This window comes from Phaenicophaeus curvirostris, chromosome 1 (assembly GCF_032191515.1).
Source record: "Phaenicophaeus curvirostris isolate KB17595 chromosome 1, BPBGC_Pcur_1.0, whole genome shotgun sequence".
Lineage (NCBI taxonomy): Eukaryota > Metazoa > Chordata > Aves > Cuculiformes > Cuculidae > Phaenicophaeus > Phaenicophaeus curvirostris.
In genome coordinates, this window is record NC_091392.1 from 83819642 (window position 1) to 83844661 (window position 25020).

Consider the following 25020-nt stretch of genomic DNA (forward strand, 5'->3'; position numbering starts at 1 on the left):
CAGCCACAGCTTGCCTGGGGAACTTCTCCAGATAGGAGACTTTGCCCACAGTCCGAGGCGCGCTGGTAGGTGGCAGAGGCGATGGGATGGTGTTAGGGAATACCCACATGCCTGGCACATGCATGGATGTATTTGGTTTGGTGGACAAAGCATGGATCGTGTTACAGGATCTGTAAGGACCTCTTGGAGTCTGTAGCAGTGAGTCCCTCCCTTGTGGGGTGCACTGCCAGGAATGGGGCAGCAGAGGCTTTTGAGGAGGAGCGAGAAGCACTCAAGGAGGAATGAGCGCAGGCATCCGTGTGTTTACCGGGAGAGATGGACAGGACCGTGCACCTTTGTTGGGATTTATAGTGTTGTGAAGATGCAAAACGGGGGAAAGGTGGCATTAAGGGATGCGATTTTGTTCAATGAGAAGTTAACGATACAGTCGCACGTGCGTAATCAGAGTGTATTCATTTCCATGGGCTGCTGGGATGGATGGAGCAGCAATGGATGGGGATCGGATGAATGGAGCAGCAGTGGATGGGATGGATGGAGCAGCAATGGATGGGGATGGGATGGATGGAGCAGCAGTGGATGGGGACGGGATGGGTGGAGCAGTGATGGATGGGGATGGGATGGATGGAGCAGCAGTGGATGGGATGGACAGAGCAGCAGTGGATGAAGACAGGATGGATGGAGCAGTAATGGATGGTGATGGGATGGATGGAGCAGCAGTAGATGGGGCTGGGATGGATGGAGCAGCAATGGATGGGATGGATGGAGCAGCAGTGGATGAGGATGGGATGGATGGGGATGAGATGGATGGAGCAGCAGGGGATGGGATGGATGGAGACGGGATGAATGGAGACGGGATGAATGGAGCAGGACTGGATATGGCTGGGATGGATGGAGAAGCGATGTCTGGAGCCGGCACGGATGTGGCCGGCCCGGCTATCCCGGAGGGGCGGCAGAGGCCGTGCCGGACGGGCCCCTCCCGGTGAGGGGGCTGCCCCGAGCCCCTGGCGGGCAGGTGGCGGGGATGCGGCGCGACGAAGCCCCCGCGGGCTGCGGGGCGGGCGGCCACGCGAATATTATGGAATGCCTGACTGGACGGTGGCTCCCGGCGACTATTATGGGATGCCTGGCTGGGCGGGGGGGGGTGGGGTGGAGGAGGAGGAGTGACTATTATGGGATGTGCGCGCGGGGTGTGACTATTATGGGATGTTGGGGGGGGTACTACTATGCACTCTCTCCCCCCCCCCCCGCCCCTCGCCTATTATGGGATGTCGGGCTGCCCCGGCGCGGGGTCCTGGCCAGGGGCGAGTATTATGGGATGCCGAGCCGAGGGGGCGCGAGGTGAGGCTTATTATGGGATGTTTTTCCTCCGGGGGGGGCCCGCATATTATGGGATATTCCCAGCGCGGGGGGGTGGGGGCTGAGGGGGGGTGGTATTATTATGGGATGCCGGGCCGGGCAGCGAGTGGGAAGTTCTGAGGGGAGAGAGTATTATGGGATGTGTCGGGCGGGGGGGGAGGGGGGGCCGTTACCGGGGAGACGGGGGCGGGGCTCGTTGCCGGGGTCCCCGGGGCATATTATGGGGTGGCGGCGGGAGCTGGGGGGCGGGGCCCGGCCGGTTTTTTTTTTCCCCTTTAAGAGGCGGCGCCGCGGCCGGAGCCATTTTCCCTTCAGCGGCGGCGAGAGAGGAGCCGAGAGCGGGAGGCGGGTGAGGCACCGCGAAGAGGGGCGGGGGACACGCACACACAGACACACCGGGACCGGTCCACCACCTCCTCCCCAGCCCTCAGCGACAACCTCCCCCCACTCCCCGTTCCCACAGCCCCCCTCACCCCTGTTCCCACAGCCCAGCCCCGCCCCCCCCCCCCATGCTCCGGGCGCGGGGTGTGCGGGAGCGGCAGGAGGCGCTGTCACCCGCGGGGCCGGCCCGCAGCGCCGCCGGTTCGATACCTGCCGCCTTCGGAGCCCGCTCCCCACCCCCCACTAAAGCTCCGAGGCTGACCCTCGCTGCTAGGGTTCCCCCTGCCCTCAGGCGGTGAGGCTGCCGTCTGAGCGTCCTCACGGACCCTCCCGGTAGCGCTGATGCTCGGGAAAACAGTTCCGTCCGCTCTAACTTTTTTCTCTATTTTTTTTTTTTTCTTACGAAGCGCTGGCTTGGCTGTCAAGAAGACTGCGCCCTGCGTGAGCCCAGGCCTCCCCGGGGCGGAGGACCATGGCGTCGGGCATCGGGTCTCCGTCTCCGTGCTCGGGGGGCAGCGATGACGATGACATGGAGATCCTTTTGAACAACGCCATCCCCCCGCACCCAGGTCTGCTGAGCCTGCAGGGCACACGTGAGAAACTGGGGGAATGCTGGGCTCGGGCTGAATGTGTGAAATCCGCGATGTGCCGGGGAACGTCATTGTTTTCGCTGTAGCTCACGCGTATGTTTTTGATCTTGCTATCCGAGTCCTAGGGTTACTTCAAAGTGCGAGGCTTGCGGCTTTGTGTCAGGTGGAGCTGACTTTGTTCCGAGCCGTTGCAGGCTGTCGGTGCCCGTGCTTTGAGGAGAGGTGGAAGCAGGGTGTCCGGTTCTGTCAGGGCACTACGTGCCTGCAAGTTTTGTATTTCACAGACTGGGGTGGGAGGGGAAAGGGGCTGTATGTGAAAGGGCAGGGGACCTGGGTTTCTTTCACCTGGGAACTCGGACGAGCTGATGTCCGGAGCAAACTGCCCCAGGCTGTTGTGTGACCCACTTTTCTTCATCACCACACCCAATTATTGAAGTTTCTTTTGGTTTTCTCTCCCTGTGCTGCTTGCTTACCTTTGCTTTTCTTGTAGTCTTTGTACTTTGCCTTTTCCCTTGTGTTTGCATCCTCATCATCAATGTGAGGCTTGAGTTAGATTCCTGGATCCTCTCCTGGTTTGAGGTTTTTGTTGCTGCTGCTGCTGTTGTTGATGGCTTGCTCTGTGGACCTACACCTGGATTCTCGGCTTCCTTGTGAAAAGGAAGAATACACATCGTGGTGTGCTGGATTGTAAGACAAGTTTGAGTTTTGCTACTAAGCGATGCTGTAGTGTTGTCATATGAGACAACGTTGCAGAAGGAAAATAGTGTTGCAAGTGATTGGTTTGGCATTTTTTTCTAAGCTTTGGCTCTAGGGTTTTCTGTCGTTTGTGAAATCTTAAGGAGATAGGGACTGTCCATAAGCCTTGTGAGGAAAACCTTGGTGAAGAAAAGCTGTTAAAATCCCTGCAAGCTTTTGGTAATGCGTTGGAAAGGATGAGACACTAGAGGCTCTAAGTCGACTTGGGGGAGAGGAAGAGATGAGATCGCTGAAGGACCATGGGTTGCAGGAGCATGGGGGTGAAGAGACATCCATCGGTTGGGAATATGGCAGGGGCCAGGTGCGGGACCCCAGGTTCAGAGAGTTCTACCTGTGCCGTTTCACCCCTGTCTGTGGTATCTCCTCTGACCTGTGGCTTCCTCCATGCTGCCCAGCTCCTGTGGTCAGGAGGCCATTTTCCCGTGAAGGAGTGACTCTGGCTGGGGGCGGTGGGCGGGGCGGTGGGGAGGGCGGGTGGCCAGGCTGCTCCAGCAGCCTGCCACAAAGGGAAGGGCTGTCTTGCTGCCCCAGCCCCACTGGCAGGGAGCAGGCAACGAAACGGGGACACAGATGGGAGCATGTGGTGCAGGGGAGCTGGCCCGTGTTCCTCTGGTTGGGCAGTGAGCTTGCTGGCTGTTGGTGCAGAGGAAAGGATCTGGGGGGAGGTTGTGTCAAATCCAGACAGGGATAAAGTTGCTGAATAACAGCTTCCCTGTGGAAGGGGACAAGCAGTGGCTTACTGGCCTGTATTTTGCACACAGCTGTAGGATGCTCTGCAGTGCTAAAGAGGCTGGATAATTGCAGGTTTCTTTCCTGGAGACCCATGGACTGAAACAGTGTCCTAGTCGGGTTCTCAGGTCACCGTTTTGTCTCCTTTTTATGTGGCCGTCTAGTCTATGCTCCTTACTCTTCTCATTGGGTCATGACAGATTTGTGGTTTGCAAGGTCTGAGTGTGACTCTGCTAGGAGAAGGAATGTTGTGGAAATGGGTGGTTGGGGGGAGAGGGGAAACCGTGTGTGGTGATAACTTAGGACATGATTACTTTGTATCTGTTGTGAATGGCAACAGAGTAAGCAGTTATAAACACTGCCCTGTTAGTATGAAGTAGAGGAGTTGAGTGATCTCTCTGAGAAGTGGGCTGTGGTGTAGTGCCTAGATGGGGTTTGAATGAGACATGTCATCTCTTCCCCTCCAGAGCCTGAAGAAGAGCCAGAAGAAGAGCTCCTGTCAGAGGCTGAGACACCCAAAATCAAGAAGAAGAAGAAGCCCAAGAAACTAAAGGAACCCAAAGTGCCCAAGCTCAGCAAGCGTCAGAAGAAGGAGGTAGGGTAAAAGGATGTCGAAGGTTACACTCTAAAATATGAATATGTAGGGTTAGGGTGCTTACTGTTGGTAGTGGCTTATGGCAACAGTCCTTTGTATGAACCTTCTAGAGCTTGGGGAAGAGAGTGGCTTTTAGTGCTTATTTGGGGTATTTTCTCACAGCTGCCTAATCTTCTCTCTCCCTCCTTCCCCAGCTGGGTGACAGCTCTGGTGAGGGGAATGAATTTGTGGAGGAAGAGGAAGAGGTTCTGCGCTCTGACAGTGAGGGTAGCGACTACACTCCTGGGAAGAAGAAAAAGAAGAAATTGGGGCCCAAGAAGGAAAAGAAAAGCAAGGCCAAGCGCAAGGAGGAGGAGGAGGAAGAGGAAGAAGATGATGACTCAAAGGTAAGAAGCTACACTGCTGACTGACTGATTGTTTCTCATTCCTGTATATCTCATTTTGGGGATCACTGTGCTCTTCATCTGTGATAGCACGTGGAGTTGGGTCTGTTCAGTCTCCTCTTCCACCTTAAATACACCTAGAACATATATTGAATCTGGAGACTTTTCCCACTTGTTTCTGCCCCACTGATGTTGTATTGAGGCTGTGTCCTGTGGCAGTTATGAGAGGAGAAAAAAAAATCCCCCAGTCTTGACCCTCTAGGTCATCTGTAGATGTGTGGAAATTCTATTCTTTCCTACAGCAGAACTAAAGCTTTTACTCAGAATGGGTGCAATTCTTTTTGCGCAGGAGCCAAAGTCATCTGCTCAGCTCCTGGAAGACTGGGGCATGGAGGATATTGATCATATCTTCACAGAGGAGGATTACCGCACTCTCACCAATTACAAAGCTTTCAGCCAATTTGTCAGGTGAACTGCAAGCCTGCACTCAGAAGGGACTATAGGACTGAAAAAAAAGAGATGGGGCAAGGAGTTTGTTCCTTTTTTTTGGAACCTCAAGGCACATTAGGGACAATGTCCTACCTAGAGCAAAAACTGAAGCAACAGTAAAATAATTGGTCCACATCTCTTTTTGGTTTTAGTGATTGAGAGGATGCAAGTCCTCACTCCCAGTCCCCTTTCTTCCCTAGTGTGTTAAATTCCGTTTCACTTTCTAAGCCCCTAAGTATTTGCATCCACGATGTGAAGGATGGGAAGGGAGAGATTAATTGGCTGTTGAGATCAGAGATTAGGAAGGAATGTGGTTTGAGATAAAGGTGCTGATGGGGGTGGCAGCAGGGAGGAATAATGATCTGGGGTAGTTTGGTAACTCTTCCTTTTGTAACTGCACACAGGCCACTTATTGCAGCCAAGAACCCTAAAATAGCAGTGTCGAAGATGATGATGGTACTGGGAGCCAAATGGAGGGAGTTTAGCACGAACAACCCCTTCAAGGGAAGTTCAGGTGCATCAGTGGCAGCTGCTGCAGCTGCAGCTGTTGCAGTAGTGGAGAGTATGGTGACAAATGTGGATGCTGTCCTGCCTCAGCCTCCTGTAGATGTGCCACTCAGGAAAGCCAAGACAAAGGAGGGCAAAGGTGAGATGAAGAATGTGACAGAATGGTAGAGGGGGAGTGGTGTCAAGGCACTAGTCCTTCTGACTTGCAGGCTTCTCTGTCCCTAGGACCCAATGCCCGGCGGAAGCCAAAGGCTGGTCCTCGTATTCCTGATATCAAGAAACCTAAAACAAAGAAGGTGGCACCTTTGAAAATCAAATTGGGAGGATTTGGTTCCAAGCGTAAAAGATCATCAGTAAGTGATGCTTCTTCCTTGATCTACTGAAGAGGAGGTGATGACGTGCCAGGAGTGCTGGGATAGGTGGCCAATTGCTGCCCCCAGCATGTGTGCCTGAGTAGCATAGCTTTTTTTTTTTTTTTCCCTTACCTACCTCAGAGTGAAGATGATGATCTGGATGTGGAGTCAGACTTTGATGATGCCAGCATCAACAGCTACTCTGTGTCAGATGGATCTACAAGCCGTAGTAGCCGCTGTCGCAAAAAACTCAAAGCCGGGAAAAAGAAAAAGAAGGGTATCAATGCTTGTTGTAATTTGGAGACAGAGGGGAGCTAAGCGTGTAGGAAGATTAGAGGAATGTCTGGTCAGAACTGAGATATTTAACAGCATACTTGAGGGAGGAGAATTGTTGGTAAAGGAAGAACCTGATATTATTTTTAATAAGGAAAAGACTCACCTTGATTTAGGAAAACAAGATGACATGCTGGGTTTTCCTGGCCTCAAATTCACCTTTAGTTTCATGGGTGGAAGGAGGTGCAGAGGGGTTTGTTTTACTCTGGCTCCACCCCTTCCTTCCTGCCCTTTTTACTTACATAGATAGAGCAAGTTTTGGATTCTGGATCTCTGTATTATTATGCAGACAGTTGGGAAAGCACTATCCCTTGCTGTAGGAAACCTGTACCCTGTGGCTTGTATGTCTGTAACTCCTCACCACCCTCTGCAGGTGAGGAGGACTCCACAGTGGCTGTGGATGGCTATGAGACAGATCACCAGGACTACTGTGAGGTGTGCCAGCAGGGAGGAGAAATTATACTGTGCGATACCTGCCCTCGTGCCTACCACATGGTTTGCCTGGACCCAGACATGGAGAAAGCCCCAGAAGGCAAATGGAGCTGCCCACACTGTGTGAGTACTGGCTTCCCCCAAACTGTGCAAGATATCTTGGAGGGAGGCACATCAAGTGACTTGAAACTGCTCTTCTGTGGTAGTAAAACAATCGCTAATGTGACTTTGGTTTTCTGATTTCCCTCTCCTATAGGAAAAAGAGGGCATTCAGTGGGAAGCGAAGGAGGATAACTCTGAAGGTGAGGAAATCCTAGAGGATGTTGTAGGGGATGCTGAGGAGGAGGATGACCACCATATGGAGTTCTGTAGAGTCTGCAAGGATGGTGGAGAGCTGCTGTGCTGCGATGCCTGTCCTTCATCCTATCACATCCACTGCCTGAATCCCCCATTGCCAGAGATTCCCAATGGGGAGTGGCTGTGTCCTCGCTGCACTGTGAGTTTCTGCTAGTACCGTTCTTTTGCTGTAAGAGATGATCAGTCTCATTTTGGATCATCGTATTTTCCTGGAAGTGCTTAGTCCTCCGAAGACTCTTATCTCTTCTCACACCTTTGTCACAGAACATCAGGGCCTGGCTTTTTGTGGCTGGGTTGCACCATGTCAGTTGGCTGCTTTCTCCAGACCACAGGAAAGACGGTTAGAGTCATTGAGTCTTACCCATGTGCAGAGTAGTTGGACAGTTTGGGGTCCAGGATTTGAAGACTCAGTTTTCTTGGATCCTGTACATATGTAGAAACAGGAGGATCAGTGCGAGTAAGTTCAGTGCTTAAAAAAAATATTGTAAACTGATGCTGAGCCAAACACTTTTTTTGCACTGCAAGCTCTGTAATGCCAAACCCTCTCTTAGTAGATGACTGGGGGAAATATCACTCTTTTTTTCTAGAAGAGTTCTCGAAATAAAGTATTACAAATCATGTTAGGTGCCTTCCTTGGGTGCTTCAGGAACATATCCCTATACTGGGCTGATAGTTCTACAGCAAAATACTTTCTGTACAAACTTCTTTTGGAGTTGTGGTCAGACAGGCTACTGGGCTCATTGAGCTGAGCATTCTCTATTTGATGTAGAATTTCTGAATTGGTGTGCCCTGGCAAAACAACTAAATTGAGATAATGAAATCAGTTTGGGGTTTGTCAGTTCTAGAAAAAAAAGACAAACTGGAGAAAGCTCAGAAATGCTGGAGATCGGAGGCTAAAAGCTTCCTAGCCCAAAAAGCAAATTTCATCTGTGTAGTAAAGCTATAACTAAGGAAGAGAGCTGTGAATCTGTATGTTGCTACTCTTTAGCACTTGTGTGTTAGAGAATATGCACTCTGTAATAAGCTCTGTTTTAACTCTCCAGTGCCCAGCTTTGAAAGGAAAGGTGCAGAAGATCTTGATCTGGAAGTGGGGTCAGCCCCCTGTTGGCCCACCACCACCACGTCCACCTGATGCAGACCCTAATGCTCCTCCCCCTAAGCCTCTGGAGGGTCGGCCTGAAAGGCAGTTCTTTGTCAAGTGGCAAGGCATGTCCTACTGGCACTGCTCTTGGGTGTCAGAGTTGCAGGTGAGCAGAGCGCTCTTAAACGTGTTGTGAGGGTGGATGGTTGGAGAGGAGATGTTTTGGTTAGTTAGGGGGGAATCTTTTACTAACTGCTTCTGTCCTGACTCCAGTTGGAGCTGCACTGCCAGGTCATGTTTCGAAACTACCAACGCAAAAATGATATGGATGAGCCACCCTCGGGGGACTTCGGAGGGGAAGAGGAGAAGAGCCGGAAGAGAAAGAACAAAGACCCCAAATATGCAGAGATGGAGGAGCGCTTCTATCGATACGGGATCAAGCCTGAGTGGATGATGATCCACAGGATCCTTAATCATAGGTAGGGGAGGTAGCAAAGAGGATTTTTAGGAAAGACCTTAAGCAGGACTAAGGGAGAGTGTGTGAGCTAAACAGCAATATGACTGGGGAAATTGAAAGTTCTTTTGTTAGTGTGACAAACATTCATCTGTTTCTGTTGCTTAATTAACTTATCCTTGCCTTCTCTCCTGTTTGAGTGGATTGGGTGAATGCTGTTGTTTCATTGTGCTTAAGACTTACTGGTTTCTTCTGCAGTGTGGATAAGAAGGGCAATGTCCATTATTTGATTAAATGGAGAGACCTGCCGTATGACCAGGCATCCTGGGAAAGTGAAGACGTGGATATCCAAGATTATGACCTCTACAAGCAAGCCTACTGGAATCACAGGTAGAAGTACCTAGAGATTGTGTTCTCTGTCTTTCCCTGAGAAAATTCTAGAATAGGTCAGCCTATAGCACTGCCTTGATTACTGCACGGAGATAGCCAAGAAGCATCATCTGGTTGCTTGCTCCTTGTTCCTTTGAGCAGGGAGGGACCTTGCTTGTGCCAATCCACCAGTTCATGAAGGTTCAAGCCCTGTTCTCTTGCGCCTGTTTGAATTGGGTGATTCACTCTCCTGTGCTTTGCAATAATTTTCCCTTGGTCTGTTACAAAAGCTGTTAAACTTCCACGTTCTTGGGACTGTCTCTGCATAGGGAGCTGATGAGAGGTGAAGAAGGTAGACCTGGTAAGAAGTTAAAGAAGGTGAAGATGAGGAAACTGGAAAGGCCCCCTGAGACTCCCACAGTAGATGTAAGTTATTGTTTATTTCTTAGGAACCATCTAATAAAGCTGCTTATTTGGGGGATGGGAAGCAGGTAGATAAACTGAAGCATATAGTTTAGAGTTCCTTCCAGGCCCAAAGAATGAAGGGGTGGTAGAGCCTTCAGACAAAGGCTCACCTTCTCTATGGCTCTTGGTAAAAGGGTGGTCTTGCTTTTTTGCTTTTGGAAAAAAAATATGCTTTTAGGTGGATACCTTTTGGCCATTTGGGAATTTTTGTATGGTGCTAGTCCAGTTGTCATCTGTCAAGTCTCATCTGCACTAGGGAATATGTGGGTGACTAGGGAAGAGAGTGTTGGCAGCTGCCTTGCTGAAGTAAAGCATCCCAACTATTCCATCTTTTATCTGCAGCCAACAGTGAAATATGACCGGCAACCAGAGTACCTTGATGTAACAGGGGGCACCTTGCATCCCTACCAACTGGAAGGACTGAACTGGCTGCGCTTCTCTTGGGCCCAGGGCACAGATACAATCTTGGCTGATGAAATGGGTCTGGGAAAGACTGTGCAGACAGCAGTGTTCCTGTATTCCTTATACAAAGAGGTGAGAACCAGGAGATCACTACCCAGGGAGATTCTGCCTGTGTTAGTGGCTGCATTCATCTAATGCTCCTGATGACTCTGTTCACAGGGCCACTCAAAGGGTCCCTTCTTGGTGAGTGCCCCGCTGTCCACAATCATCAACTGGGAACGAGAATTTGAGATGTGGGCCCCAGATATGTATGTAGTGACCTATGTCGGGGACAAAGACAGCCGGGCCATCATCCGTGAGAATGAGTTCACTTTTGAGGATAATGCTATACGTGGAGGCAAAAAGGCATCCAGAATGAAGGTACAGAACTCTGCTGTAACGCAAGCCTGAACTGAAAGAAGCTTTCAGGAGCTGAGATGCAGATACTCTGATGTCCCTGGGAACTGATTAACCTGTAGTTTGCAAGGGGAATTAACTGCAAATTGACAACTAGTGGGTGTTTAGACTCCTGCTCTAGGCTGTTTAAACACTCCTACCAGTCTGAACTAATTCAGTGCTGGAAAAAGAGTTGACTGAAGTAGTACTGACTGTAGGCAAGTCCCTCTATCTCTTAATCTGTGAAGCTGTGCATCATTTCTACAGATTTAAGTCGATGTCAGAATTGTTGGATGAAACACAAAGTGAAGTTTTTAACCTCTCTGTGGAACTGACTGATGCCATACCTGGACATTGTAAGAAATTGCATTCTGTCCCAGGCAAGGAGGGAGAGCCTGATCTTTCTAGCTGGGGCTTGTAGAACTTCAGTCTTCCTAGTAAAAGCAAGATAGGAGCTAAAGCTTTTCCTGTGGCAGAGGTGGATGGGACTCCTTTGCTTACCCTGAAATTGAACTGCATTAAGTACTAACAGTAATTTAAAGTTACACTATAAACTACTTCTCTCTCTAAGTCAGCTTTCTGATGAGCCATTCCTCTCCAAATGTCATTTCCTTCATACCCCTCTGCTGCTTATTGTAACAGAGAAGTTTACTAAATATCTGGCAACTGTCCAGAAGTAGCCGGTACTGAGGAGGTTAAGGAGACTTCCATGTGTTAAGCAAGTAATGGGAGATGAAAAGTCTGGAATGGCTTAGGTAGCATTTTGAATGTTGTGACAGGAAACTGGGGGTGTGAAAAGGCTTTGATTATGCTGTTTGACCAGGGCTTATCAGCATACATTGGTGGAGAAACACTGCATCTATGTTGTCCTGGGACATTCACCTATCCTGTTGCTATGTTGATCCTTTCTCTTTGCAGAAGGAGGCTGCTGTGAAGTTCCATGTGCTCCTCACCTCCTATGAACTGATCACAATCGATATGGCCATACTAGGCTCAATCGACTGGGCCTGCCTCATTGTAGATGAAGCTCACAGGCTGAAGAACAACCAGTCTAAGGTACAGAGAAGCATAGGTGGTTTATAAGATTTATAGGCATGGCATGTGTTACAGGAGGCTGTAGGCAGAGTGTTCATAAGATTGGATTCTTAGATGTCTGCTTCTAAGCATCTAAGTTTGTCTGCTAACTCTTAGCCATTTGTTTAGTAGTAAATTTGATGCATTATTAAAAACAAACTAACCAAACAAAACAACAGCATTCATTTGGAAACTGATTATCATTCATAACTTTACTTTTCTACATATCACTGGTTAAAACAGCTTTCTCCCTGGGTGAATAGGCAGTTGGTGTACACTAGAAAAGTGAAAAACCTGGATGATGTTGTTGCTCTCAAATACAAACTGGCTTTTCTGAAAGCAGATAGTGTATCTGCACCACCTCTGTTCTTGAAAGGTTTACCATACTGACCATAAAATAAGCTGCATGAGCACAATTACCCTGCTTCCAGAGTATGCTTACTCTGCATTCATCTAGCTTTGTAGCAGAACTAATTAGATGGTATAGAAATGGAAGAAGTGGGCAAAGGTGTTAAAAAATGCCTGAGCTGATGCTGAAACCAAGGTACCTGTGTTTTTATCAGGCTGTACCTTCGCTAAGCTTGTTTGAATTCAGGAGACTTGACTGTACTTCCTTAATCCTGCCCATCCCTAAGCCCTTGTGCCTTAATTCTGGTATTGATTTCTCTGCCTTCAGTTGGGTTCTAGGGCTCAGTGCGCTAAAAACAATTGTTATTGGAAATCTGGTTTTATAGGTTCTTGGAGACTGTAAGACAAAATTGCCTCTTGATTTCTTTTTTCTGTTTAAATGGATTTAGCTTTTTGGATTTTGATGTGAGGCATCTTTGAGACATCACAGCTGTGCTTGCAGTCCAGCTTCCAGATCTTTTTTTATTGTAGGCACTGAGACTGGATGCCATTCCATGCTTAGCATTAAAATTATTGGAAGTAGTAACGAACACTTAATATTCATTAGTTGAAAGAGGGTATAAAGACTCAAGGTTATGTTGTCACTAATAGTTACAATTGGTTATCTAACAAGACTGTTAAAATCTGCCTTTTTTCTGGAGTAGTTTCCTGTCCCATAAGGACAGCTTCAGGTGTTTGAACAAGGCAGGTTGGACTCTTCTTGACAGATTGCGATTATCTATCATAGTTTTGCAGATACGATCGGTAACTTCCATATTTGATTCCAAAATGAGAATGTTTTTTGACTTCAACTATGTAGAAAGATAAATCCCTGTGGAGGCGCTAGAAGGATCCTTCTGGTGTGATAACCAAAACATAATGAGTGCTGGGTTTCTTTTGTTTGTTCTCTTCTGTTTGCCATGTAGTACAAGCTACTTCAGTCAAGTTTGACCTTGTATTATGTTAAGTGTAAAATAAGCGGATAATTAAAGAAAATTACTGGGGAAGGGTTGACAATTTGTGCTGGTGAACATTGTACGCTTGGGTCTTTCAGTTCAGTACTTCCAACTACTCACTAACTCTGTCTGGAATTACTTCATTGTTGTGAAAACCAGTGCAAATTACCCTAAAGACACATTGGCGAACCTTTAGTTCTTTCTCCTTTGCTTGTTCAGAGCTCTGGAACATTGCCAAGATTGATATGAATAGGAAGAGTGACTTAGCTATTTCTAGAATTCTCAAAGCAGAGCAGTTGTACAAATGTGGAACGCTAATTTAGCAAAAAAAAAAGGACATAGTATAGCAGTCTGCAAATGCTCTGAAAGAGCTTGTAACTTAAAAGAGAAGGAAACCTACCAGCACCTGATAGCTTGTAGGATTTGTTGCAGTCATGTTTTAGCTATGCAGAACAATGAGCCAAATGAGTTCAATCTAGCAACCCTGACTGAAATGTGAACTACTTGGAGCTCCTATCCAAATAGGTGATGTGATCTAAATTGAACTCTAGCTTGATAGCTTCTTTTTCTAGGAGAAATTATTTTTGTAGGCCTGTGACTTAAGCCTTTGATATGTTTGTGTGTTTTGGGTTTTTTTCTTTCTCACAATTGTTTCTCTGCTCTCTACTTCCCAGTTCTTCCGTGTGCTGAATGGTTACTCCCTCCAGCACAAGCTGCTGCTTACAGGAACTCCCCTGCAGAACAACCTGGAAGAACTGTTCCACCTGCTGAACTTCCTAACACCAGAGAGATTCCAGTATGTCTTGCAGTGCAAGTCAGCCTGCCTGTCTTGTCACTTCTATCCCCTTCCTCATTTAATTTGCTCTCTTTTCCTTTGTGGCTTTTGCTGAGCATCTTTTTCTCTGCAGTAACTTGGAGGGCTTCCTAGAAGAGTTTGCAGATATTGCCAAGGAAGATCAGATCAAGAAGCTGCACGACATGCTGGGCCCACACATGCTGAGGCGTCTCAAAGCTGATGTCTTCAAGAACATGCCATCTAAGACTGAACTCATTGTCAGAGTGGAGTTGAGCCCTATGCAGAAGTGAGTGTGCAAATGAAGGGAATACCTGCTGTTCATCTGCTGTTGCTCTGTTCTGCTTTTTTGAAGAGGGTGCTGAAACAGCCTCAGCTTCACCATAGGGCTTTCCACACAGTAGACAGGAGGAAGCTTTCCTGCTGCCACTATAGCAGAGGAACAGGGGACAGGACAAGAGGGAATGGCCTCAAGCTCCGCCAGGGGAGGTTTAGGCTAGACGTTAGGAAAAAATTCTTTACAGAAAGGGTCATTGGGCACTGGAACAGGCTGCCCAGGGAGGTGGTTGAGTCACCTTCCCTGGAGGTGTTTAAGGCACGGGTGGACGAGGTGCTGAGGGATATGGTTTAGTGTTTGGTAGGAACGGTTGGACTCGGTGATCCGGTGGGTCTCTTCCAACCTGGTTATTCTGTGATTCTGTGAGGAAGCACTAAGCCTGTGCCCTGGTGTAAAGGAAAAAGAGACAGTGAATGCTGCTGGCAAAGCCTAGGTAGCTGGCAGGTAATGCCAGGAGCTGGTAAGAGTTTAGCAAGAGTATGTTAGCCATCTGGATTGGGGCAATCCCAAGCACAAATACAGGCTGGCCGAGAATCATAGAATCACCAGGTTGGAAGAGACCCACTGGATCGTCGAGTCCAACCATTCCTATCAAACACTAAACCATTCCCCTTAGCACCTCGTCCCCCCATGCCTTAAACACCTCCAGGGAAGGTGACTCAACCACCTCCCCGGGCAGCCTGTTCCAGTTCCCAATGACCCTTTCTGTGAAGAATTTTTTCCTAATGTGGATCCATTTTCCTAAAATGGATTGGGAGCAGCCCTGAGGAGAAGAATTTCGGGGTGCTGGTGGATGAGAAGCTCAACAGGAGCTGGCAACATGTCCTTGCAGCTCAGAAGGCCAACGGTGTCCTGGGTTGCATCAAAAGCAGAGCAACCAGCAGGGTGAGGGAGGGGATTCTGCCTCTCTACTCTGCTCTTGTGAGACCTCACCTGGAGTCCTGTGTTCACTTTTGGAGTCCTCAGCACAGGAAGGACATGGAGCTGTTGGGATTGAGTGTTCAAGGAGGAGTTCAAGGCCGGGTTGGACGAGGCTTTGAGCAGCCTGATCCACTGGGAGGTGTCCCTGCCCTTGGCATGGCATGTTGGAACTGGATGGGCTGTAAGGTCCCTTCCAACCCAAACCATTCTAGGATTGTCATGAGTGGTCTGAGTTGTATTTTTTTTTATGTTTTCAGGAAGTACTATAAATACATTTTGACAAGAAACTTTGAAGCACTGAATGCGCGGGGTGGTGGTAACCAAGTCTCCTTGCTCAATGTTGTAATGGATCTGAAGAAGTGCTGTAACCACCCCTACCTCTTCCCAGTGGCTGCTATGGTATGTCCAGTCACTTATTCTGTATAAGCAATTTCCCTGGTGGCTGTTACCAGGGAGCCATTTAGTTTCCTAACGAATTATGGGGTGAGTTCGTCTTTCTCTCATTCAATGTTTTTCATCATGTCTTCATGCAGACTAAATGTGATGGAAGGTCTTTCCTTTTCCAGTATCTTTTTATGACAAGTAGGAGCTATCTTGTGATTCATGCAATATGGTGAAGACAGTAAGAGTAGGGACTAAGTAAGAAGGAGGAAGGCATCTAAGATTCAAATTGCAAGAGAAGAGACACGGAGTAGCACTGGTATTTTGTGTAAATAAGTGCTACATGTTGTGGTTGTGCCAAGCTAAATGATCACATGTGAGTCTGCATCAAATGAACACAGCTAGGGACTAAGACCAAGCCACATCTCTTCAAGCTGTTATCTTGCTCCACCCCAGTCCTGATTCCTTTTCTTTTCTCTTCTCAGGAAGCTCCAAAAATGCCAAATGGCATGTACGATGGTAGTGCACTTATTCGAGCCTCTGGAAAGCTGTTACTTCTCCAGAAGATGTTAAAGAACCTTAAGGAAGGGGGTCACAGGGTGCTTATATTCTCTCAGGTACATGGGGAAAAACCTTAAGGCTGGGGATTCTTTGTCTCAGAAAGGACCGTGTTGATCTGGTATCCCCTTGTTCCTCACTCTTTTGTGGTGTTTTTTCTGATGTGTAGATGACTAAAATGTTAGACCTTCTAGAAGACTTTTTGGAACATGAAGGGTACAAGTATGAGCGGATTGATGGAGGAATCACAGGGAACATGCGTCAGGAGGCTATTGATCGCTTCAATGGTATGGAATCTCCTACTTTCTTTGCAAAATGAAAACTGTTGCCTTTTATGTCCTTAGCGGTCAACACAGAATTGTTGTGGGCCAAGTCTTCCATTGCTCTCCTGTAGTCTTAAATTAATGGTGAATTCCTCCTGGAGGATGTGGGTCAGATACAAATCCTTGTTTGAGTAACACACCCCCCTTTGATTACTTTTGTTCTCTCCTTTTATCTAAGCTCCTGGTGCTCAGCAGTTTTGCTTCCTGCTTTCAACTCGAGCTGGGGGTCTTGGTATTAACTTGGCCACAGCAGATACTGTGATTATCTATGATTCAGACTGGAACCCCCACAATGATATCCAGGTGAGTCTGAATGAGGCTTCTCACGATGGAGTAATCCCAAGGAAGAGGGGAAATGAAACCATTGGGTGGAGTGAAGGAATGTGAGACTTCCCCTCTAGAAATATGCAAAAACAGAGTAGTGAGGATGGGTAGAGATGGGAAGTGAAGTAGCAGAGGGTTCTTCCAGGGCCCAGCCTTCGCTAATGTTAAGAGCCAGCATGAAGGCAACTGGGAAACTTGTGGAGGTAGGCGGGGTGTATCAGACTACTACTTGTGTAGCTCTAGACTGTTCTGAGCACATCTCTTTTCTAGGCCTTCAGTCGTGCACACAGAATTGGACAGAACAAGAAAGTGATGATATACCGCTTTGTGACAAGGGCCTCAGTGGAGGAGCGTATCACTCAGGTGGCCAAGAAGAAAATGATGCTAACTCATCTGGTAGTGAGACCAGGGTTGGGCTCCAAGACAGGCTCCATGTCCAAACAGGAACTTGATGACATTCTCAAATTTGGCACTGAAGAGCTCTTCAAGGATGAGGCTACTGAGGGGGGTGAGTGCCTGGTAGCAGAATTGAAGGAGGTGGGGAAGTCTGGCTCCTTACTCAGTGAGCGGCTGTAGGTACAGTGCTGATTATAGCTCTACAGAGAGGTCTAGGGTGGCATTTGCTTTATTAGTCCCTTGAGATCCACTCAGCAACTGTGCCTGTGCTCTTCCCTCAGGGGATAACAAAGAAGGTGAGGACAGCAGTGTCATCCACTATGATGATAAAGCAATTGAACGTCTTTTGGATCGGAACCAGGATGAAACAGAAGATACAGAACTTCAGGGCATGAATGAGTATCTCAGCTCCTTCAAGGTGGCCCAGTATGTAGTTCGTGAAGAGGAGATGGGGGTGAGTGTGAAGTGGACGTCAGCTCCTGTCTTCTACTGAATGATGTAGGGATTAAGCTCTGCTTTTAAGGGTGAGCAGGCACATATCTGCTCAGAGAGGTTGAGATTTGGAACATAGGGCTTTAAATTTGTTGTCTCTGGCAGGAGGAAGAGGAGGTTGAACGGGAGATCATTAAGCAGGAAGAATCAGTGGATCCCGATTACTGGGAAAAGCTGCTGCGTCATCATTATGAACAGCAACAGGAAGATCTTGCTAGGAATCTGGGCAAGGGCAAACGTATCCGCAAGCAAGTTAACTACAATGATGGCTCACAGGAAGATAGAGGTACAAATCCACAGAAACCTGAGGGAGAAATGGGTGTAAGTATATCTTGCTGGGAAGTAATGGAGTAGCGTCTCAGGCTCACGTACTGTTTTTCTTTCAGACTGGCAGGATGACCAGTCAGATAATCAGTCAGACTATTCAGTTGCATCTGAAGAAGGAGACGAGGACTTTGATGAGAGATCTGAAGGTAAGTTCTGGGGAAGCCAGAGCTCCTGGGTCACTTTCTCTGAGTGTGGGAACAGCTGTGACTTGATTTGGGCGATTTATACACTTCGTGGTGCTGTTCTGCAGGGGAAATACTCACACAAAATGCTGTGCATTGTACCTCACATTTGGCTGCATTTCTCTCTCCAGCAGCCCGTCGGCCTAGCCGCAAAGGCCTGAGGAATGATAAGGACAAGCCTCTGCCTCCCTTACTTGCCCGTGTGGGAGGGAACATTGAAGTAAGTAGTACCAGAGTAGGAGTTTGCATCCTAGCTGCTTCTGTATGGCTCTTGCCATATCTGTCTTCTCCATTCTAGGTCTTGGGTTTCAATGCCCGCCAGCGGAAAGCCTTTCTCAATGCTATCATGCGCTATGGAATGCCACCTCAGGATGCCTTCACCACTCAGTGGCTTGTTCGGGACCTCCGTGGCAAGTCAGAGAAAGAGTTCAAGTGAGTTTGCATTAGTCAGAGGTTTGAAGACTGGCAACATCCAGCCCTTTTGGGGAAGAATGAGAGTTGAGCCTTTTCTGGCCTTTCCTTAGGGACTACGTTTCCTTAATGTGTTAGTTGATTCCTTGCAGTGGAACAAAGCTGGGAGAGAGTAGTTCCTGGTTTTCTTCCTTGAACTCGACTCACGAGTCACCAAAAGAAAATGCTCTTAGAGGAGTAGCATGGCCCAGCAGGCACGTAATGAATATTCTTCCCGAGTCGTTTTTGGGCTGATGCTTGTTTCTGGCTCAGGGCAGAGTCAACTGCCTCCTTCATGTATGTAGTAATTTTGTCAGGAAATTCTCCCTCAAAGGAGCCTGGAACCCCAGAACTTGTGTCACTGTGCGTTAGGAGTCTCGGGGTGATTTCCCTGATGCATTGGAAGGGGTCTGATAATGCATGTCTCCAGCTAACCCAGTTTATAGCCTCACTACTTGTCTCTTAACTGCTCTAGGGCCTATGTCTCATTGTTCATGCGCCATTTATGTGAGCCTGGAGCTGATGGTGCAGAAACCTTTGCAGATGGAGTCCCACGGGAAGGTCTTTCTCGACAGCATGTCCTTACTCGCATTGGGGTCATGTCACTTATACGCAAAAAGGTAGGTGCCTATCAAAGACTTCCCTCTCCTTGTAGTCGTTGAGGTTCTGCGCTAGTGAGTTACCTCTCCTTTCTCACCTATTTGTGCCATGTTGAGTGGTCTCTCTTCTGGTTTGAGGTTGAGCTTTGTATGACTCCTGCAATGGTACATCTTTCCCTTTCATGCAGGTGCAGGAATTTGAGCATGTGAATGGCCGTTGGAGTATGCCAGAACTGGCAGAGATAGAGGAAAACAAGAAACTTTCACAGCCAAGCTCACCCTCTCCCAAAACTCCAACCCCTTCGACACCAGGGGATACACAGCCAAATACGCCTGCCCCTATCCCTCTACCTGGTGAGAGCTCTTTTCTGGTGCAGTCCTGCGTCCTGACCTCATCCTGGCTGTTCCCCTCACCAGACCTGTGGTGCTGGGGTCTGGAGGTGGACGCAGATCAACTTGCCTCTCATGTTAGGAGGGCCGTCAAAGACATGCGCAAGCCCTTAAAGGCAAGAGAGCACATTAGCTTTCCTTGGATGAGCTGACATCAGTGTGAAGCCTTGCATTTGTAGTGGTCAGGAAAGGGAGGAGCGTCATCTTTAGTCTTGTTTTGATGGGCCTAATTTCTGGGAGGAAAAGAAATGTCTGCTTGGTAACAGTGACAGGAGGACTTTACTGATGGCTTCTCTTCTTCTGTCTGCTGTGCTGAATACACAGAGGATGGAGTAAAAGTAGAAGAAGGAGCCCCTGCTAAGGAACAAGGAGAGTCATCTGAACCAGAGAAAGAGCTCAGCGCACCTGCTACTGAAACAGAGGTCCCTATGGAGGTGAGTGTTGGGTTGCTCTTTTGTCTTGTGCAGTTGCAAATGTCTAATTCTGCTCCACTCCTCTGTGGTGTTTGGATGCTGAACTCGGAGGTGAGTTCTTGGAATGGTACTTAAAGATGGTTCCCAAGTCCTCAGAATTGGCCTGAGAGTTTTGTGCATCTTTCTGTTTGAAACTGCTGTCACTGTTTCCTGTTTCCATGCACTGCTTTGCCTCACTCTTCATTGACTTCTGTCCTCAGCAGTGTGCGCAGCCTGTGGAGACACCGCCACAGGAAGCAAAATCCCCAGTGAACCCCACAGAAGCAGATGAAAAAAAAGGAGAGGATTCGGAGGTGAAGGAAAGAACAGATGAGCCAATGGAAGTAGAAAGCAAAGGTATCTCTAGGGAGATTTAATACTTTAAACAACAATAAACACCCCCTTACCCTCAAACAGTATTGTTCTAAAGCTTGCATCTTCCTTGCTTCAGCACTTCACCCTAAGGAGACTGGTATTAATGTAGACAGTCCACTGGGCTATTCCAGGACTTCAGGGAAAAAAACAGGAATTAGGGAACAGTATAGGTTTCACAGGCTGAAGAAGAAAACCTTGAGCTTGCCAGCTACATCTCATGTTGCCCTTCTCTCCTGCAGCTGATGTGGAGAAAGGGGAAGACAGAGCACCTATTGAGAATCCCCCTGAACCTCCTGTGATCACCCTGGACGAGAAAGGTGAGTCACGATAATTCCATTCTCTTCCCTAACCCGTATCCTGCAAGGATTTCCATGTGGGTCCACTTTGCTGTGGTGTCGGCCTTGTTCTTTTTAATTATTTTCTGTGTGCGCAGATGAGAAAAAGGATGATGATAAGCGAGATGTGGTGATGCTGCAGAATGGAGAAATGCTGAAAGAGTCAGTAGATGAAAGGCACAAGAAGGCAGTAAAGCAACGCTTCATGTTCAACATAGCAGATGGTGGCTTCACTGGTATGAGAAGTCTTCGTATGCTTGAACTTGTTTGTGTCCCTGCTTGTGTTTGTGAAATGCCTTCCAACTGTCCTGCTGTCGCTTGCCTTTCCAGAACTACACTCCCTGTGGCAGAATGAAGAGCGGGCTGCAACTGTCACAAAGAAGACCTATGAGATCTGGCATCGGCGTCATGACTACTGGCTCCTTGCTGGAATTATCAAGTATCCTTACCCTGACAGACCACTTCCCTTCCCCTTGTATGTGAACTGTCACAGTGAAGGTGACTGTCATGGGTCTGACTGGAGCACATTAAGTGAGAATGCTTTGTCTTCTTTCACAGGAGTGAAAGTGATGGTGGGAGGAGGGGCTTCCTGCCAGCTTAGTTAATACTTAGCAGGGCATAGTTCTCATTCCTTTTCCTTTGCTCCTGTTCCTCCCCTCTCTGCACCCCCTCCTCCCACTCCCTCTTGAGAACTGTATCTGCCTGGGCTGTGTATTCCCTTGTTCTCACTGCCTTTGTTTGCCTGAGCTCATCCCATCTCAGTCATGGCTATGCCCGTTGGCAAGATATTCAGAATGATCCACGTTACGCCATCCTCAATGAACCCTTCAAGGGTGAGATGAACAGGGGTAACTTCCTGGAAATAAAGAATAAGTTCTTGGCAAGAAGATTTAAGGTAAGGATTTCCCTTCAGTATGGCAAATCCTTTCAGGCTGCTGGACCTCTAGGAAAAAGAGCTTGCTGTTCTGATTTTCTGCTAAAAGTGAAGCCTTCTGGAGTGGAGTGCCTTTCATTTCAGGGCGGAGCAGTAGCTCTGTGCTAGGAGCCCTTTACTCTAGAAATGCTGTTGAGCTTGATTCAGTGCTCTCTTTCCAAGTGGTTATTGAACAACTGATGTGCAGGAGGCTTAAGGTTCAGTTGTCTGCTTCTATCACAGCTTGTGCTTGGTGTGCCTGCTCGATGTACCAAAGCAGAACGCAGAAATGCTGTGTAACATTGGATTGCTGAAACAGTTGCCTTCGGTCTCTGCCTCAGCCACTTTGGGAGTGACTGTAGCTCGGTTCTGGGAGTGATTTAAGACTAATTCAGTGTAGTCTGGCTGATCAGTTCTGTAGTAACAGGATTCTGACTGCTTTCTCCAAATGTCCCCGATGTACTTAACTGTTCTTAAACTTCCTGTAAGTCACATGGGAATACTTCTCACTCAGGTTCAAAGAAGAAGCTCCATCCCCTTTTCTCCATAAGGTCTTTAAAAAGTATCTGTGGAGGAAGGAGAATCCGAGAGGATTTATTATAGTGTTCTATTTAACTAATTCTAGAGTAGTTTTCTAGTGTACCTGGCTTAGTTCAGTGGAGCCCTTAATTGTTTGAGGCTCTTCAGTCTTTACTGAATATAAACAGAAGCTAGTGGAAGTGTTTGAGGCATTGGGCAGCCTGATCTAGTGGGAGGCAGGGGGGTTGGAACTAGATGGTCTTTTAAGGTCCCTTCCAACCCAAACTATTCTGTGATTCTAAAGGAGGTTGAGCTGTAGAATCTGACCTAATGAGACAGTCTCTCCTGATCCAGTTCTTCACTGCAGATGCAAAGAGGCAACTGCTAAAAGACTTGCTCTCATTACTGCCCCCTCTTGCAGCTCCTGGAACAAGCACTGGTGATCGAGGAGCAGTTGCGGCGAGCTGCTTATTTGAATATGTCAGAAGACCCATCTCATCCATCTATGGCTCTGAACACACGTTTTGCAGAGGTGGAATGCCTGGCCGAGAGCCACCAGCACCTATCAAAGGAGTCAATGGCCGGGAATAAGCCAGCCAACGCTGTGCTGCACAAAGGTAACGTGCTGTGTTAAACAAGGGTGGGTATGTTTTTAGCACTGCTGTCCCCTCTGGTCTCTTCCCTGTCAGGTTTCCCTTTCCCCTCTGAACAGAGGTCCATTTCCTTTCCAGTCTTGAAGCAGCTGGAGGAGCTTTTGAGTGACATGAAGGCAGATGTGACTCGTTTGCCTGCTACCATTGCCCGTATCCCACCTGTGGCAGTGCGCCTCCAGATGTCAGAGCGCAACATCCTCAGCCGGCTGGCCAACCGCAGCAGTGAGCCCCCTCCGCCGCCACCTCCCCAACAAGTACGTACCCTCTCTGGTCAGTAAGCGCTTACCTAGGGGGGATTGGGGGTTCTGTGGGGACAACACCCTGGGAAACCAGGGTCTGCTGCCCAGTGTTGAGTCTTGGATCATCTTCTCTCGCCCTACAGGTGGCCCAGCAGCAGTGAGTCCCTGGCCCAGTGCTGTTGACCTATCGGCCAAGCTGAAGTGACACCCCTCCCCACCCCACCCTTTCACACTCTACTCCTCTGCCTGACATTCCTGACTGGGTGCTGTTTCCCTCCAGGGAAGCTGCTGCGCAGGTCTCTGGGAGGAGAAGAAACTCCTTCCTCTGCAGCCAGCCCGCTGGAGCAAGGAGTGTGCTTAGGAAAGAGGGGGATGTATGATGGACTCTGTATATAGTGACTGGAGGCCGCAGCGCCATGTCTGTTACACGGAGAACCTGGCTGCAGTGCTCGCTGCCTCCACCTGGAATTCCAGTTTTTGTTTCTAATTTTATTTTGAGTTTGTTTACCGAGACGAGTGTGCAGGTGAGACCAAGCAAAAGCCAGGACAGAGACAAAGCTACCTCCATCAAGATTCTTTTTAATACAAAAACTGACCGGACTTGTCCACTAATAAGCAGCTTGAAGACAACAAACAAAAAAAAAAAAAAAAAGAAAAAAACAGAGCAAAACCTTGGTAAAACTGATAAATAAAGTTTCCTTGTATTTTATTTTGTTGCTTCTGTTTAACAGAAGAGGGGTGGAGTAAGGACTTGTCCTGTGAGAGTGTTGGAAACCTGTCCTTTTACTAGTCTTGAGGAGCCAGTGATAGCGTGGAGGAGGCTGAGGAGAGACTTCATTGCTCTCTACAACTACCTGAAAGGAGGTTGTGGAGAGGAAGGAGCTGGCCTCTTCTCCCAAGTGACAGGGGACAGGACAAGAGGAAATGGCCTCAAGCTCTGCCAGGGGAGGTTCAGGCTGGACATTAGGAAAAAATTTTTCACAGAAAGGGTCATTGGGCACTGGAACAGGCTGCCCAGGGAGGTGGTTGAGTCACCTTCCCTGGAGGTGTTTAAGGCACAGGTGGAGGAGGTGCTGAGGGGCATGGTTTAGTGATTGATAGGAATGGTTGGACTTGATGATCCTGTGGGTCCTTTCCAACATAGTGCTTTGGTGATTCTTTCTATAAAAGCAAGTTTTAGGGTGTCCTACACCTCCATCAACTCTTGCTTCTTCCTGTTAAGGTTGGAAGAGGCCTCTTAAAATCACCCAGTCCCACTGTCAGCCCCACGTCGCCATGTACACCTTTCTTGAATATCTCCAGGGCTGGAGGCTCCACCACCTCCCTGGGCAGCCTCTGCCAGTGCTTCACTCTATTGGTAAAGAAGTTTTTCTTTAAGCCCAATCTAACTCTTCCCCTTGTGCAACGTGAGCCTACTTCCTTTCATCCTAGCACTTGGGAGAACAGACCACCACCTCCCTCACCACAACCTTCTTTCAGGTAGTTGTAGAGAGCAATGAGGTCTTCCCTCAGCCTCCTCTTCTCCAGGCTGAACAACCCCAGCTCCCTCAGCTGCTCCTCGGAAGACTTGTGCCCCAGCCTCCTTGCCCTTCACTGGACTTGCTCTGGGACCTCAGTGTCCTTGTAGTGAGGGGCCCAAAACTGGATGTATTTGAGGTGTGGCCTCACCAGTGCTGAGTCTAGGGGCACAGTCGCTTCCCTGTTCTGCTGGCCACACTGTTTCTGAGAGAGGCTGAGATGCCATTTGCTTTCTTGACCACCTGGGCTGCTGCTGCTTCATTTTCAGCCGGCTGTGGCCCAGCACCCCCAGCTCCTCCGCCAGGCAGCTTTCCAGCCACTCCTCGCGAAGTCTGCAACGTCGCAGGGGGGGCGTGCGCACCGAGCCCTTCCTCCTGTCCCCTGCAGAGCCCCTAGTAGGGCGCCTGCCTGACAGACGGACACACGGACGCGCCCCAGCAGCTGCGCCTCCGCCAATGGGAGGTGGGGGCGTGGCCTAACCGAGCTAATCAACACTGACCAATGGGAGGCGGAGGGGGCGTGGCCTAGCTCAGCCCTGCGGAGATGAGGCGGGGACGCGGCCAACAATATCCAATCAGCGCTCAGGTTTGGCGGCGCTGGCCAATGGAGGGTGCCGGGGGCGGGGCCAGCCCGAGCCGCTCAGCGTTGGCCAATGGGAG

At 48.7% G+C, this 25020-nt stretch overlaps 1 protein-coding gene and 1 non-coding gene across 8 annotated transcripts; both read left to right on the forward strand.

The window, feature by feature from the left end:
- Nucleotides 1-1585: 1585 nt before the first annotated feature.
- On the forward strand, nucleotides 1586-23552 carry CHD4 (chromodomain helicase DNA binding protein 4). Of its 7 annotated transcripts, none has more exons than XM_069865653.1 (40): nucleotides 1586-1705; nucleotides 2145-2330; nucleotides 4280-4407; nucleotides 4602-4793; nucleotides 5140-5258; nucleotides 5684-5925; nucleotides 6012-6139; nucleotides 6281-6416; nucleotides 6846-7027; nucleotides 7161-7400; nucleotides 8305-8508; nucleotides 8616-8821; nucleotides 9055-9186; nucleotides 9495-9591; nucleotides 9973-10164; nucleotides 10252-10452; nucleotides 11386-11523; nucleotides 13559-13680; nucleotides 13793-13966; nucleotides 15193-15334; nucleotides 15802-15933; nucleotides 16044-16161; nucleotides 16376-16500; nucleotides 16792-17029; nucleotides 17199-17371; nucleotides 17515-17695; nucleotides 17772-17882; nucleotides 18050-18138; nucleotides 18217-18350; nucleotides 18844-18988; nucleotides 19156-19321; nucleotides 19682-19791; nucleotides 20031-20166; nucleotides 20424-20501; nucleotides 20618-20755; nucleotides 20850-20958; nucleotides 21282-21414; nucleotides 22373-22568; nucleotides 22683-22858; nucleotides 22987-23552. In XM_069865653.1, the coding sequence occupies exons 2-40, from the start codon at nucleotides 2210-2212 to the stop codon at nucleotides 23002-23004; spliced, it is 5802 nt and encodes a 1933-aa protein (XP_069721754.1). In that variant the 5' UTR covers nucleotides 1586-1705; nucleotides 2145-2209; the 3' UTR covers nucleotides 23005-23552. The 7 variants fall into 7 exon arrangements, with proteins under 7 accessions (XP_069721754.1, XP_069721764.1, XP_069721774.1 ...); XM_069865663.1 differs by having other exon boundaries at nucleotides 20034-20166; XM_069865673.1 differs by having other exon boundaries at nucleotides 18053-18138.
- On the forward strand, nucleotides 19349-19488 carry LOC138716915 (small Cajal body-specific RNA 11). Its single transcript, XR_011336783.1, has one exon. It is a non-coding gene; the product is annotated as a small Cajal body-specific RNA 11 (non-coding RNA).
- Nucleotides 23553-25020: the final 1468 nt, after the last annotated feature.